Source organism: Sebastes fasciatus, chromosome 6 (assembly GCF_043250625.1).
Source record: "Sebastes fasciatus isolate fSebFas1 chromosome 6, fSebFas1.pri, whole genome shotgun sequence".
Taxonomy (NCBI): domain Eukaryota; kingdom Metazoa; phylum Chordata; class Actinopteri; order Perciformes; family Sebastidae; genus Sebastes; species Sebastes fasciatus.
In genome coordinates this window covers 34,070,945-34,086,292 of record NC_133800.1, presented here as the reverse complement: position 1 = coordinate 34,086,292, position 15,348 = coordinate 34,070,945, and the positions used below count along the sequence as shown (strand labels likewise).

The 15,348-nt window shown below is 40.1% G+C and overlaps 1 protein-coding gene across 2 annotated transcripts; it reads left to right on the top strand.

Annotated features, from left to right (window-relative positions):
* The first annotated feature begins 353 nt into the window (after window positions 1-353).
* prdm8b (PR domain containing 8b) lies at window positions 354-7,231 on the top strand. 2 transcript variants are annotated; one of them, XM_074639440.1, is made up of 4 exons: window positions 354-661; window positions 3,720-3,944; window positions 4,964-5,195; window positions 5,327-7,231. In XM_074639440.1, the coding sequence occupies exons 2-4, from the start codon at window positions 3,726-3,728 to the stop codon at window positions 6,577-6,579; spliced, it is 1,704 nt and encodes a 567-aa protein (XP_074495541.1). In that variant the 5' UTR covers window positions 354-661; window positions 3,720-3,725; the 3' UTR covers window positions 6,580-7,231. The 2 variants fall into 2 exon arrangements, with proteins under 2 accessions (XP_074495541.1, XP_074495540.1); XM_074639439.1 differs by lacking the exon at window positions 354-661 and having other exon boundaries at window positions 3,812-3,948.
* The last annotated feature ends 8,117 nt before the right edge of the window (window positions 7,232-15,348 follow it).

Genomic DNA, 15,348 nt, shown 5'->3' with positions numbered 1-15,348 from the left:
GCTTATAAAAACGTGACTTTTTTCCCTCCATTTCCTCCTTAAATGCCACTTTATTCTAACACAACCAGCAACTATTGTGATTAGAATTACAATAATAATGGGAGAGGGGGTTTTATGGTGGGGAGGGGGGTCTTTATCCCTCTCTCTGCTCGTCCCATAAATCGCATGAAATGACAGACAGTCGGTGAGTGAAGAGTTAAAGGGAGGAGACGCAGAGTGACACGCCTCATTGGGTAGATTATGTGCCGCAAACAAAAAGTGTGTGTCGGTGTGTTCCAGTCAGCCAGAGAGCATCGAGCCCCATCTGCACGCCTCCATCTCTCTCTCTCTCTCTCTCCATCTCTCCATCTCTCTCTCTCTCTGTGTCTGTCTGCCTTTATCCGAGCAGCTCCCAGTGTCGCCTCTATCTGCAGCAGCAGCACTGTCAAAAACCACTGGGAAATGTACTGACACTATACGGAGCAGAGACCAGGAGCGCATCTCCATCTCCATCACCTCCATCATCTCTCCATCACCGCATCCTCCTGCTGCTGCTGCTGCTGCTGCTGCTGCTTTTCGGGGCTTTTTTTCTTCCTCTGGAGGTTGCAACCAGGGTTTTTCTGATTCGCAGCATCGCTCGCTGTTCGTTTGTGGATTATTGTTCCTCCTCATCGACAGAAAGGTAGGTTTTGTGCAATGCAAAGCTGTAAGAGTGTGTGGTTTGGAGAGTTTTTAAGAGCAGGACAGAGAGAGATGGGTTATTTTTGCAGCTACACATCCTGTGAAAGAGAGAAAGAAAAACGCAGATGTTTCAGCTGCCACACAGCTCTGATTTAGTTCAGTTTTCATCCTGGCACGGTTTTAGCAGATGGGTTAAACACCCCCCCTCCCCTCCTCCAGTCTACCCATCTACCACCACCCAGCACTGAGGCTGAATGACTGCTCTCCTCCAGCTTCTGGATTAGAATCAGAATCAGAATCAGAATGGTGTTTATTGCCAGGTGTAAGAGGTATATACACTAGGAATTTGCTTTGGTATTGTTGGTGCAAGTTAAACAGTATAATAACAAAAGAATAGATAAAAACGTTAGAATAAAATAAGAATAAAAAAATTGAATTTCTACCAATATACAAAATAAGCTATAAACAAAAATAAACATTATATATAAACAGATATTGATGTGCAAACACTCCGCTCTTTATCTCTTCTCTCTTATTTGAACTTGACTACATAGACTGTCATTGTCAGATATTTAATTTCTTGTGTTCCTCTGAACATAACGAGGTTCTGTTTGGTACCAGAAATAAATCATTTATGCTCGCAGCGCTGAGAGACACTTTGGAAAGCCTCTCCTCTGCATCGTGCGCAGAATGTTCCTTTCTGTTGCTGTTGAGCCTCTTTAGGAAGATATCAAATGCTCCAAAATCAGCAGGATTAAGAAAAAACATGTATTTAAAACTCTCCAGGGTTATTTAATCAGATTGCACAGTTTTTATTTATCAAATCAGAGATTAAAATCAGAGGAGCTTCGCTTTCTCTGCGCGTACAGTCGCTAAACAACAGCCGATATTTGTGGATGGACATCTCATCTGTTCTCACTATAGTCATCACTGTTATCAGTTGTTCATATCAGCCTGTTTATTACTGAATTGAATCGCTTAGATGCGCAAATGTCAGCCTTGCTTTGCGCAAAACTAACTTTTGCTCCAATGTATTGTATTTTATGAATCTAATTATCATTTTACTTTATAGTGCACAAGCTGTGTGACGGTGGAAGTTGTTTGAGTGGTTGTCCAGTGATTTATTACGTGTTATAAAGCGGTAATAGAAGAATTAAACATAAAAATAAATCAAGCAGTGACTATAATAATGCACAAAAGGCCCCAAAAAGCAACATTATAAAGAGCTATGAATTATTATTTTGTGGCGTCTGAAACTTTAATGTATGTTTAAATGCTGCTGTCTTGGCCAGGTCTCTCTTGCAAAAGAGATTCTTAATCTCAATGAGTACTACCTGATTAAATAAAATAAATAAAATAAATAAAATAAATAAAATAAATAAAATAAATAAAATAAATAAAATAAATAAAATAAATAAAATAAATAATTTTGTAATCTTCAATGTCAGATATATTTTTGTGCAGCATCATAATAATCACAGCACAGACTGGAAATACGCGCGATTAGAGCAGATATTTCTGACAGCGTTGAAACATTGTTATTTTTTTAAATTCTATAATAGAATTTGGAACGTCGCGCGCAGAGCCGCAGCCGTCTGAACACGCACACGGAGGGTTCGAAACGCGCACACGCAGAGTTCGAACGGTTCGAACCTGGAGAAAAGAACTAATGAAGTGTTCGTGCTGCTTTAATGAGAGTCTCAGAGGGGAACGTGGAGGATTATGGTAATGAAGTAATGAAGGCGGTGCATACGCTGCTGCTGGTAGAAAAGGAGAGAAAGGTTGGCTGACATGAAATCAGTGACTTTGACAGTCCACTTGAAACCCATTGGACATGCTCTCTGCATTGGACATGCTCTCTCTCTCTCTCTGCATTGGACATGCACGGACCTCAGCAGCTCCCACTGAGAGGAGAGCAGCTTTACATGCATTCATTTATTTATTTATTTCATAAGGAATAACGATCCTGGTGTTAGTTTTAACAAATAAACAAAAATATGAAAAGCCTTAATATTACATAAGTATTGCATTTATAGAATATATGATAATAAAACCATAATATAAAGCACGATAAGGGATATTATAGAAATATTTAAATAAATAATATTGAATATATTTTTTTTCGTTTTGAATGCCTCCAATCATAACAATTACAGCTGACCAGACAGAGGTCTACTAATGCCAATATAAATAATAATATTAATACTAATGCTTTTATGAAATATATATTATTATAATAATAAAGAGAGACAGGTAAATTATATCATCATAAACCGTTTATCTAAAATAATATAATAAATAAAAAGAGATATTACTATTTAAGTTATTAATATTATTGTTAATAATAATAATAATAATAATAATATAATATTGTAATCAGATATGTGGTAAAATCGGAGAAATGTTTTCATTGTTATAATAATTATTATAATAACACCAAATAATAATATTAATAATAATAATAATATAACATTTTTATCAGATATGTGGAAAAAATTTAGATTTTCTTAAATTGTTACAATAATATTTATAATAACACAAAATAATAGTAATTAAAACAACACAAAAATAACGATAATAATTGTATCAGATATGTGGTAAAATTGGAGATTTTCCTAAATTGTTGCATTAATAATAACACATAATATTAAAAAGAATAATACCAATAAAAATAATAATGTGATTTGGATGATTATTATTACGTTCGGTCTGTTATAATTATTTGGCGAATTTGAATTTTTTGAATTTTCTTTTATATATGTATAATTGACAACATTTGGAGAGCACATCATCAGGATGCAGGAGGTGATGAACTTATTACGAGGTCTGAATTAATTAGAAAGCCTGGCCAAAAAAAGAGAGAGGAAGAAAGAAAGAAAAAGCCCCCAAACGACGCCCTGACAGCTGGGATAGCCAATCTGTCCAGGAAGAGATTTATTCCCTCTCAGCAGCAGCAGAGGAGGCTGAAACAGAGAAACACAACAAACACACAGTTTTCATTTGATCAAATGAAGAGGAAATGGGACAAATGTAACAGAGTGTGTGTGTCCTCTCTGCAGTGTGACATGGAGGAGTCCAGCTCTCAGAAGTTGGTGTGGGATGGGGACGCCAAAGCGGTGCAGCAGTGTCTGACGGACATCTTCACGAGCGTCTTCACGACGTGCGACATCCCAGAAAACGCAATCTTCGGGCCTTGTGTGTTGAGCCACACGTCGCTGTACGACAGCATCGCCTTCATCGCACTGAAGTCCACCGACAAACGCACAGCACCTTACATCTTCAGGGTGAGTGAGTCTTCATTCATTTATTTTAATTCAAGCTTCTGCATGTTTTATCTTTTTTTTAATTAGCCCACTATTTTATTTTATATATGTAATTTTCAAATTTAAATTCTAGCATCTTAAAAAACCTGTCAACATCTCTTTTATGTATAATTTTCTTGTTGTGCAGCTGCAAAATATAATATATTATTACAGATTCAGGCCTTTTGTCCATGCATTGCATAAGTGGAGCAAGAAGCTGCAATTGGAAAAAATATCCCCATGCATGAGCAGCAAAAATGTCATTTTTGTGGATTTTTGCAGTCTTATTTACGTTTTTTAATAAGCTATCTTATTCAAATATAAAATAAGCCTTTCACTCTACACTGCAACAAAATCCCATCTAAACAAGTCATTCAATCCTTTATTGAGTCATGAAAATCCTGTTTTATTATTTCTACAAGAAGGGAAGAATCTGCCAATGCATTTGACATCATTTTGTTCAAGTGAAAAGCTATTTATTTAAAAAAATAATGCTTCAAATTGTCAATAATAATAGTGAAATGCGTCTTGTTTTAAGGTGTGGAAACTTATATTTGGTGTGAGCAGCAAAAATGTCATGTTGGTAGATCTTTGCAGTTATTCAAATATAAAATAAACCAGTCACACTACACTGCAACAAAATCCCACCTAAACAAGTCATTCAATCCTTTATTGAGTCATGAAAATCCATTTTTTATTATTTCTACAAGAAGGGAAGAATCTGCCAATGCATTTCAGATCATTTTGCTCAAGTGGAAAGCTGTTTTTTTTTTTTTTTTTAAATGCTTCAAATTGTCAATCATTGTCAATAATAATAGTAAAATGTGTTTCAAAACTTGTTTATAGAAATAAATATTTAGTGTGAAAGGGTTAGGTGAGCTTAAATTAACCTATTTGCATGTGTTTTAATTAAAATAATAAGATTTTGAGGCAAAATATTTGCCTGAAAATGACTTTAACTTATTGCACTGGAGTAATAAGTCAATGTTTTTTTTGTCTAGGTGGACACGTCGGCGGCCAACAGCACCTCGGAGGGTTTGATGTGGCTGCGGCTGGTCCAGTCGGCCCGGGACAAAGAGGAGCAGAACCTGGAGGCCTACGTGAAGAACGGCCAGCTCCTGTACCGCTCGCTGCGCCGGATCGAGAAGGACGAGGAGCTGCTGGTCTGGTACGGCAAAGACCTCATCGACCTGCTGCTGCTCAGCTCCAGCAGAGCGCCCGCCAAGAGCAAAGGTGAGGAGGTCATGTCCTCGTTGGACATTATCAGTTGTTCTCAACAGTCTTTATTTCACTTCAACAATCTGTGGGAATCTTTAGGATGGTCTCTTTAGGTCAGAACTGATTTCCGTCTCTTGTATTGGCAGGTTCGTCCCACTACTCGTGTCCAGACTGCAGCCAGAGGTTCCAGTTTGAGTTCCCGTTCTTGGCCCATCTCCGGTTCCGCTGCACCAAAAGATTGCAGAGCATCACGGGGGCCGACGAGGAGTCCAGCAGCAAGGAGAGTACCGCCGAGCGACCAAACACCACCCCGACCAGGACCAGCCCAAAGCTGGGCCGCTCCGAGGGCTTCAGCAGCCCCCCGGACGCCAGCAAACCCTCCACAGACTTTCACAACCTGGCCAGAGATCTAGAGAACAACCGGACCAGCCCGCCGAGCGACAAGGAGGCGGAGATCTGCAGCGAGAGCTCGGGGAAGAGGAAGTTCGCGGATATCGAGGACAGGGAGTGCCGAGGGCCCAGCCTCCTGCAGTCCAAGTCTAAAGACGAGCTCGCCACGTCTGCGCAGAACTACAGAGGGGCGTACGGCCTGGAGGAGAACCACAAGACCTTCTCCCCGCCGGGCGCCGCAGAACTCGGTCAGGGCAAGCGCAGCGCCTTCACCGAGGTCAAGAAGACTCCCCAGAACCTCAAACACCACGGCGGCAGCAAAAACCTCCAGAGCTCCAACTCTGAAAACAAAGATGGCGGTCGCCCCAGCAGCAACCCGTCAGACAAGCACCTCAACATCAGGCAGGTGCTGTCGGAGACGCAGCAGCCCCAAACCTCACCCATGGGCAGCGCTTTCACCTCTGTCACCCAAGGGGGCAACGGCGAGAGGAAGAGCGCCTTCAGCCAGCCGTCTCGCTCCTTCTCCCAGATCTCGCCGCTGGTGATGCCGACCAAGCTGCTGGACTGCCACCCAACGGTGGGCGACACCATCTCCTCCAGCAGGCTCTACCAGGCCGACCACCTCGCCGCCAAACTGCAGGGTGCGGAGCTGGGTACCAACTGCCCCGTGCCGGGCGGCATGGCCAAGCAGAACCCGTTCGTGTACGCCACCACCTTCTGGCCCAAGAACTCTGGGGCCATCCAGCTCCAGATGCCCTCGGCGCTCACCCTCCTGCCGCCCTCCTTCACCTCCCTCTGCCTGCCGGCGCAGAACTGGTGCGCAAAGTGCAACGCCTCCTTCCGCATGACCTCGGACTTGGTTTACCACATGCGCTCCCACCACAAAAAGGAGTTCGCCATGGAGCCTCTGGTCAAGCGGCGGCGCGAGGAGAAACTCAAGTGCCCCATTTGCAACGAGTCCTTCCGGGAGCGGCATCACCTGTCACGTCACATGACCTCCCACAACTGACTTTTAAAGACTAATTAAAGGAGGGACTTTTTTCTAACTGTGACCCCGCCTGGATTTAAGCCGTCCGACTGGACATCGGCCACCTTAAAAATACAAAACCACCCCTTGCACTTGTTTTCACTTTGGACTATGATCTTCTAGTTCCTGTTCGGTCTGTTTACTTTTTCTCCCCGTGTACAAAATGTCATGTTTTGGGTGTATGCAAATGCATTTTTGACTTCAAAAAACGGATCTATTTATGAAGCACTTAAACGTTTGAGAATAAGGGAAGATTTAAATATGTGTAAATGTACAGTAAGTTGTATTTTATATCATATAAATGCAAATATAGAGAAGAAATGTAGTCACACGTCATGGTTTACAACAAGTTTCTTTTTTTTTTCCATGTCTACGATGAATATGGACACAAATTGGGGATATTATGTCAGACTATATTTCAGAGTGCATGTAATATTAAAAATGATATTGATTTAAGATGCAGTCTATACATTACCGTGTAAATAATTTGTTTGATTTGAAATACAAAGTGTAATATTTTGTGTCAGTGGGGAATAGTTTCAGTGTTTCTTCCTTTTGCGGAAATTTACTACTTGATAGTTTATCTAATCACGTTGAATGCATTGACAATAAAATAGCTTTATTTTCAACTGTGGCCTTCCTGCATTGTTTTTATTTATTAACTGCAACTGAAATATATCATTTATTTAGTACTGATACATCAGTCTTCATTTTTCATTTATAAAACAAGAGAAACATTATATTTTTATTCATATAAAATGTGTATAAAGCATTGCATATTTTTTTAGCTAATTCTATGTTTTAATTTTTTATGAAAAAAAAAGTCATATAGTGCCAACCTTTAATATTAATAAAATACAATAACCACATTTTATGCACAGTCCAAATAAAATGAAATACAATACAAACTTCATATAGTATAAAGTAAATTTATAGTTAATATTTATTATTATTTGTTTCTATTGAAAACACGAGCACAAACACTTGATGTCACCATTTATTATTACCATTATTATTATTATTATTATTATTATTATTATTATTACTCCTACTACTATTATTATTATTATCATCATTATTATTATTATTATTACTATGGTTAATATTAGTATTATTATTATCATCGTTATTATTACTACTATTATTATTGATATCGTCATCATTATTGACGTCTTCATTAATTGCTATTGTAGTTTTCCCCTGAGAGAGGTCGCTTCAATTAGAGTGTTAGGAAAAGAGAATAACATTCCCATACATACACAATTTAATATTTCACACGGTTTCATGTTTAAAATACTGAATATCGGACTGTATATATAAATTATTTATAATGTATTTTTCGGAATAAAAGCTTTAAAATGAGGAGAGAATAATTTCTGATTCGCTCAAATCTTCAGTTTCTGTCGCAAAACAGAAAATAGAGAAATGATTGAGTCAGCTCCTGATGCGGAATAAAACACCTACAGTGCGTCTGCATTTGAGATTTAGGCCTACATATACTTAGAAGCAATATATAGGATTCGTTTTCCTTTTGTAGAAAAAGCACAGACAGAAAGCTGTATGTGCAGTTACACCAGAGACACGAAATCAATTAATGAATATAGTTTAATTTTTCTAATTTAAAAAAAACCCTCCTCTCACCTGTAGTGATCAGTCTGACCTGTTTGGAGCTGTTATTAATATAAATATCAATAATCTAGCAGCAGTCTGTGACCTTCATGTGTAAAAGCTTTCAGATAAAGAGAACAATCAGTTATTTAAGATAGTCTCTATAAATATAAACACAGACTGATAAAAGTGTGTCTGTGGATCAATAATTATAAACCATTTACTGCTGATAAATATCATTATTTGGTTTATAAATAAATAAAAGAATCACTAGCAGCGGGAGGAGAACATCTCAGGTCAGAGAGCAGAAACCAAACCTGTAAAATAGCTCAACAGCGCCATCAAGTGGTCAACATGAGAACTACAGCTCAGATTTTACTGTTGGAAATACTGTTGTTATTTAATGAAAAAAGGCTTTAGTGTATTTATAATATGATATAATTTCAGGAGGATATTTTTATATCAATTAGTCATTAGAATTATAATGTGAGTAATGCCATTAGTTAAGATAAAGTTGATTTAAACTCATCTTAAAGCTCCACAGATGCTGAAATATACTATTTTTATTGAAATATTTATAAATAAGGTGAAACACGGGCTCTACAATGCATGTTGCATGCTGGGTTGGGGTCGGTACTGGGAGGACAAGTGGAAATATAGAAAATAAACTGCGATTCCTGGATCATCAATTTCAAAAGCAACCAAGAGGTCAAAGGTCACAGTTGTAGTCGAGGCTTTGAAAGGTCATTTAAAAGCTGTGATCACTCAGTTCACTCTCTCTCTTTTTGTTAAGACATTACTTTTTTAATTTATTTATTATTTTTCTTTAGTTATGTTTTGTTCTGTTTGTATCACTGGGTGTAAAAAAATATCTTTGCAAATACATGTTTTTGTGGATGTACTAATTTATGAGTTGACTGCAATAAAAGTTTTTTTTTGTTTTTTTTTAAAGAAACAAAAGTTAAAATAATTCAAAATGAGGGCCACAACTTAAACTTATAGTAGATTTGTGTTTCTTTGTTAAGATTTTTTTTTACACATTCTTTATTAGATTTTCATGAAACATGAACGGTACACAGTCACTATATCAGTATACAAATGTACACAAGTCAAAGAAAAGAAATAAGGATACATAAAATCACCAATTAATAAAAGGTCCCCATACTGTTTTAAATAGTTCTTGTTTTCCCCTTAATAAAATAGGTATTTTATTCTAGTATATATATGCAGACTGTTCTTTTAGCCGTTTACTAATACTTGGTCCCTTTACATGATAGATCTAATAAGATTTGCTTTTTTCTTCCACTGAGTATATCTCTGAAATTACTTCTTGAATCTGCAGCTCTGTTGTGTTGGCAGCAGAAATCTTAGAGACAGATATCTCTGTATTAATTAATGTGATCTGTGTCACACAGGACAGGAAATAATGGTGGACGACTGAGGACGTCTAGTGAGACATGCTAGCAGCAGATAAAACCCACAAAAAGAGGTCGAGGTTGAGAGGAGTAGATTCAGCACACGTCGCTCACATGATGATGAATTACAGCAGCGGTGCACATGTCTGCACGTTACACCTCATCTCACATCAACACACGCCTCCCGTGTCAGCAATCCAAACAGGTCAATCTCACCACCGAGGCATGTGATCAACCAGAGAGGTAGGCATGGCTAACTATCACACACGCACACACGCACACACACACACTGCAGTGATATTTAGTGGCCTCATGCTTTGCTGCTTGTGTCATCGTCCCTTTTGTGCCGCGACTCCCCCCCCCGACCCACCCCGACACATTTGTCACTGCATCACTCAGCGCCGAGCGGCGTGGGACAGTTTATATCTCTGCTAAACTGGCACTTCCAGTTGGCCTGCGCTCCAGTCACACTACATTTTTACATTTCAGGCATCGAGCTGATGCCGTCATCCGCGGCGAGCGAGAGCGCTAGCGGGGAAGTGAGCAAGCAGGTAGGGAAACCTCAGACGGGGTTGGCGGTAGCTGGATTCGAACCAGTGACCTTTTTTGGTTTCGGTAAAGGCTCAAGAACTTTGTTTGGAGCCAACTGAGAGGCTCTAAGTTGGATTTATGGTTCTGCATTGAGGGTTAGCGACCAACACGTTCTCACTCCCAACTCATCAAATATTGCCTCTTGGTCCAACCCGTTCTCAGTCTAATGGTACACGTCCACAGCCTCCGTCCTTTCCACGCTTCCCATTCATTGTCGATGCATTCTGGTAGTGTGGCGGCGCAATTCGAGAGACGGGGCGTCATGTTGGCCACTCCTCATTTGCATAAGGTTGAGGTCTAGGCTATTTTATGCAAATCACGGGCGTCCGGCGCGACTCGCTGCCTCTTGAATCTCCCAAGAAACCTTTAAACTAACCGTTGTCGATCGAAAATAAAGACAGATTCAGCAACTGCACGGCTTATGTCTCGCATAAAATGTTTTCAGATATAAGAGAAGAAAGTTTCCAGTAGCAGCCCATGAGAGAAAGCGTTCATCCAATCAGGTGCTGAGTGCCTTGTGTCTAGTGGCAGCCCATCAAGCGTCCAATGCTGGGAAGGGAGGTGATCCCTCACGGTGAAAAACGCCTCCTGTAGACACGTATCAGCAGGGCGTCAAACACAGATGCTTTGTCACAGCCGTCGGTGTTCGATATCGCTGTGCAAGCACCCTTGAGTGACAGTATGAAAACGCACCGGGCTTTCCATTAACTGCAATGTAAACCCATCCGCGGCAACAGTAAATGCTCAGAGAAAGTGCTGTAGTGATGTAGTTTAAAGAGCAAAAGAGGCACACATGGCGGGTTGGAAGGGAGCTGGATGGGTCTTATAAACACAAAGGCTTTCATCCAGGAGACCGCTGTTCATGTCCCGTGCGTTAAGTTTCACTTTCCCATCACATCAGTACTAAATAGGTGTAATGTCAGGCTGTGTTGAAGACCACGGGCCGATGAGCATGTCACAATTCAGGAGGGTTAATGCACGCCTCCTCCTCTGTCCTCCGTACGTCTTGATATGCGCCTTCGGTGACTCCAGTGCATCTATACATTTTTTGCAGTCGCCTCATTTTCAAACCGTACCGTTGCCTTGCCTTGAGTGAAAAATGTTGCGTTCTGGAAGTCTGCTCTTCTTTGTTTACTTCCGGGAGTTTTCCAGCATGGAAGTTCTGACCAATTAGAGAGCAGTTTCTTCCAGGTAGAAAAAGACCAAAGGTACCCTTTAAGCATCTTCTTAAAGGGAACCAGAGGCGCCCCGTGCACGCTGAGGGTTCAAACAGCGAGCTAACGAGGCTGTGAGAGAGAAGTTCAGATCAGAAGTATTGATGTCACACAGCATCGGCGTCCTGGCCTGCAGCACCGCTCACACGCGATCCAGGGTTTACACAGGGCCGCTGCTGTCTCATTAGGATATCGCTGTCACATCATTATTTTTTTTGGAGACCTAAATATACACAAACAAGCGTCGTCCTCGCCGGCACTATTTCTGACCCACAATGCACTCCATCTGCAGGTCCGCTGACAGGGACAAATTTACACATCATGTCCTCCCGGAGATGATCCCCCTGTGGGTCCACATGCCTGAGACAGAGGGTCAGTCCCTCTGGGGCTCTACCTGTCTTCAGGCCACATCTGAGTCCCGGATTCTTCACGTGGTGGAGATGGTGAAGACTGCCGAGGTTGGATATTTAGGTTACACCTGTTTCACGGCTTCTAACGCCTCGCTGCCTTCTACAGAACGGACTCAGTTCACTGAAAACGTTACTAAAACCGATGTCGTCCATGTTATCATCGTGTGCCCCTGGAATCATTTTTAGTTTTGTCCTCTGACCTTCACATACTATGTACTATGTACTATATAGTTTCAGTTTCTCTGTCAAATTTAGTGTCGTTTAACGTCTGTTCAGGGGTTCGTTGCCTCTGAAAATGTCACACCCTAAAAGAAAAAATCTTTTAGGGTGTGACATTTTCATGAGCCCCTCCAAGGGTATGTGTATATATACTGTGTCTTCATATATATATATAAATATATACATGGGTAGCCAGTTTATTAGGTACAGCTAGCTATAACTGAAACAGCCAATAAATCATTTATGAACATTTAATGTTTTTGTTGACCTCATTTATATCAACAAGGGCAGATGTAGGGTTATTTTGCAAGTTTATAAAGTATTAAAAAGCTAAATCTTTCATGAATCAATCGATGATTAATAAAGTTATTATTATTATTATTATTATTCTGTTTTATTATTGTAATATCTAATGCATGACTTCTCAATGCATTTACAGCACATTATTAAAACTAATTTTTAAAGATACATGGGCTAACATGCCTCACACATTGGCCGGGGAGTACAGATGAATTACAGATTTTTTAATTGCCAGATTAAAAATATTTATTAATTTGTCCCTTCTCAAATAAACTGAAAAAACATAGGTTTCAAATTAAGAATTGCGGCAACAAATTTAACAAAAAAATATTGAATTTTTTTAGTCAAACAAGAGCATAACTTTTACTTTTTAATCAATGTTTTGTTTTAATAAAAATGATGATTGAAACCCCATTTTTAAAAAATAAAAAATCAATACAGATCTGAATGAAGATACAGTAACTGCACATGTGTGTGTGCAATAAAAAAATTGTAAAATAACAACTATGCATGTAATTATAAAGTAAAATTTAAACAAATCATAACTAATGATGCAACTTTTCAGCAACAAATATTTGGATTATTTTGTTATAAAGTTATCTAAAAGTGAAAAGACAGAATTTATGTCAACGCAATTAAGCTGCCTTTTGTTTTTAATTGTGTCAATTCAATTCAAACAACTTTATTAAACCCTCTAGGGGCAATTGGTTTGGAGCAGCTTGTACATAAAAACATAAAAACAGATAAAACACAGTGACACACAACAACAATATATGTAAGCTAAAAATATAACACAGGACCTAAAACGATTACTGATGTAAATTAGACTAACTAATAAATAAACAGACTGAATAAGAACAATAGAACGAAGTCAAATATATGCAGTATTTTAAAGAAGATAAATCTCAAAGTTCCTCAATCAGCTCATACATTTGTACCAAAACACTTAAGTTATACTGTATATAGTACATTCAATCCATTCAAATTCCAACATACAATATATTTTCTCTAGTTTTGCACTCATATCAATTAAAGGAAACAGTTTTCCACGTGTTGACTGTCAGTCTTCATCAGTCTTCATCAGTCTTCTCTCTCTCTGTACATACAGGAGGTCAGCTGCTGATGTAATGACTGTGTTTCTCTTAATATGGTCGTATTACTTTGTTTCACATTCCAGTGGTGCTTTTGAAGTACATCTCTATAACAGCGTACGGTTTTCTTGGAGGCCGGGTAGGCATGCTGCCCCCCCCCCCCACACCCCCACACCCCCGCCCCCCTAACAGCTCCATCAGTCACAGTAATGACCGGAGCGCGAGGCAGAGCTCGGGTTGAGAGTTGGCCCGACGTGTGCCCCTCTTTCCGGACCGACAGCAGAGGACATCTCACTTATTTACAACCGGCAGCCGTCAACTTTAAGATCCCAACAACAACACACACACACACACACACACACACACACACACACACACACACACACACACACACACACGCACACACGTACACACACACACACACACACACACACACACAACCATCTCCTCAGAGACCGCAGAGGAAATTCATGGTAAAACTAGACGGAACTGATACATATATAATATTTGCACCGCTGAGAGCACATGCCGTTTCAAATCTGATTTAATTACACAGACAGAGGCAGTCAGTGGTGGAGGACGTATTCAGATCATTTACTTCAGTGACAGCTGCAACACCAGTCCTGCCTTAAAGATTTTACTTAAATTAAAGTACAGAAGTATTATCAGCAAAACATATACTTTACTGGATGGATGAAAGAAAATAAACCACAAGTGTGGTAGCAACCGCACGAGCAATATGTCTTTTATTTAGTGCTTCACCAGGCGTCACTACAGGGTTAGGGTGTGTCACGCTGTATGAGATGGAGTAAAACAGTTCAACTACTTTTATATGTAAACTTCATCTGAAGCTGTCAGATGGTGTGCTGGAACAGGTACAATATTCCCTTTGAAATGTAGTGAAGTAGACGCAGACAGTAGCACAAAATGGAAATACTGCGTGTAAAAAAGTACCTAAAAAGCTAACAAACACTTTACAGTCATTCAACTTAAAAATACTGTGAGGAACTTTTAACTGATTGTGAAACAGTCTCAATTTAATACTGATGCCTCTATATGACCTACATAAGGAAACAAGACCATCAGAGAGAAGACTGGCTATTTCTATATAGTTATTCTTAATGCTTGTCATCGGTGCTAATCCGATAAAATCCTGCAGGTTCACCAGAAAATCCTTCAGCTCAGACTTCAGAGGAGCCTCCAGCAGCGACCAGCCCGCCACGGACAGACACAGATCCGGCTTCGCTGCCGCCTTTGACCTGCAGTCGGACCTTCGGCAGCAGCAGCTCCTCCTCCAGCCAGGAACAGAGCTTCGCCTCACTGCTCCACCGGTCCCCGCTGGGAGCCAACACTAACACCACGCTGCTGGAGACCCAGGCCGTATTGCTGGGCTCGCTGGAGGGAAGGGAGGCACGGGAGAACCGGAACCAGGACTGAGCAGGGCAGACTGTCAGACCCTGCTGCAATAAAATTCGTTTTTTTTAAAGGGACTCTGGTGCTAGGAAACACTTTTGTTCACAGGGACCGCCAAAATCAACACAAAAAGTGAAGTTCTTCGTAGCAGCTATAATTTGTTTGAAAATTTGAACAAATGACGTGTTAGTTATTCAAAAGTCCTCCCATTTTTTAAAAAGTGAAAGCCCTACGGTCTGCTCCAGCTTAGTGTTTTCTTCTTGTCAAAATCAGAAATGAATCAAGATAAAAGAAAATGAACGGCTCCGTGAGGACATATGTTAATCTCTGATTGTGTGCGTGCTACAAGCATGCTCGGGAGTTCCCGTGTGTGATCTGAGTCCAGTGAAAGGTCCAAATGAAGACGTATGGCGACCCAGGGGTGGGCCAGATGCAGAGGTGGATAATGGATTAGTGAAGATCAGTCTGGCTGCTTCCTGTGAGGAAAAGC

Coding starts and splice junctions, on each gene's coding strand:
- prdm8b (XM_074639440.1), top strand. CDS start 3,726: ATGGAGGAGTCCAGCTCTCAGAAGTTGGTGTGGGATGGGGACGCCAAA. Junction 3,945..4,963: donor CAGCACCTTACATCTTCAGG/GTGAGTGAGTCT, acceptor TTTTTTGTCTAG/GTGGACACGTCGGCGGCCAA. Junction 5,196..5,326: donor AGCGCCCGCCAAGAGCAAAG/GTGAGGAGGTCA, acceptor TTGTATTGGCAG/GTTCGTCCCACTACTCGTGT.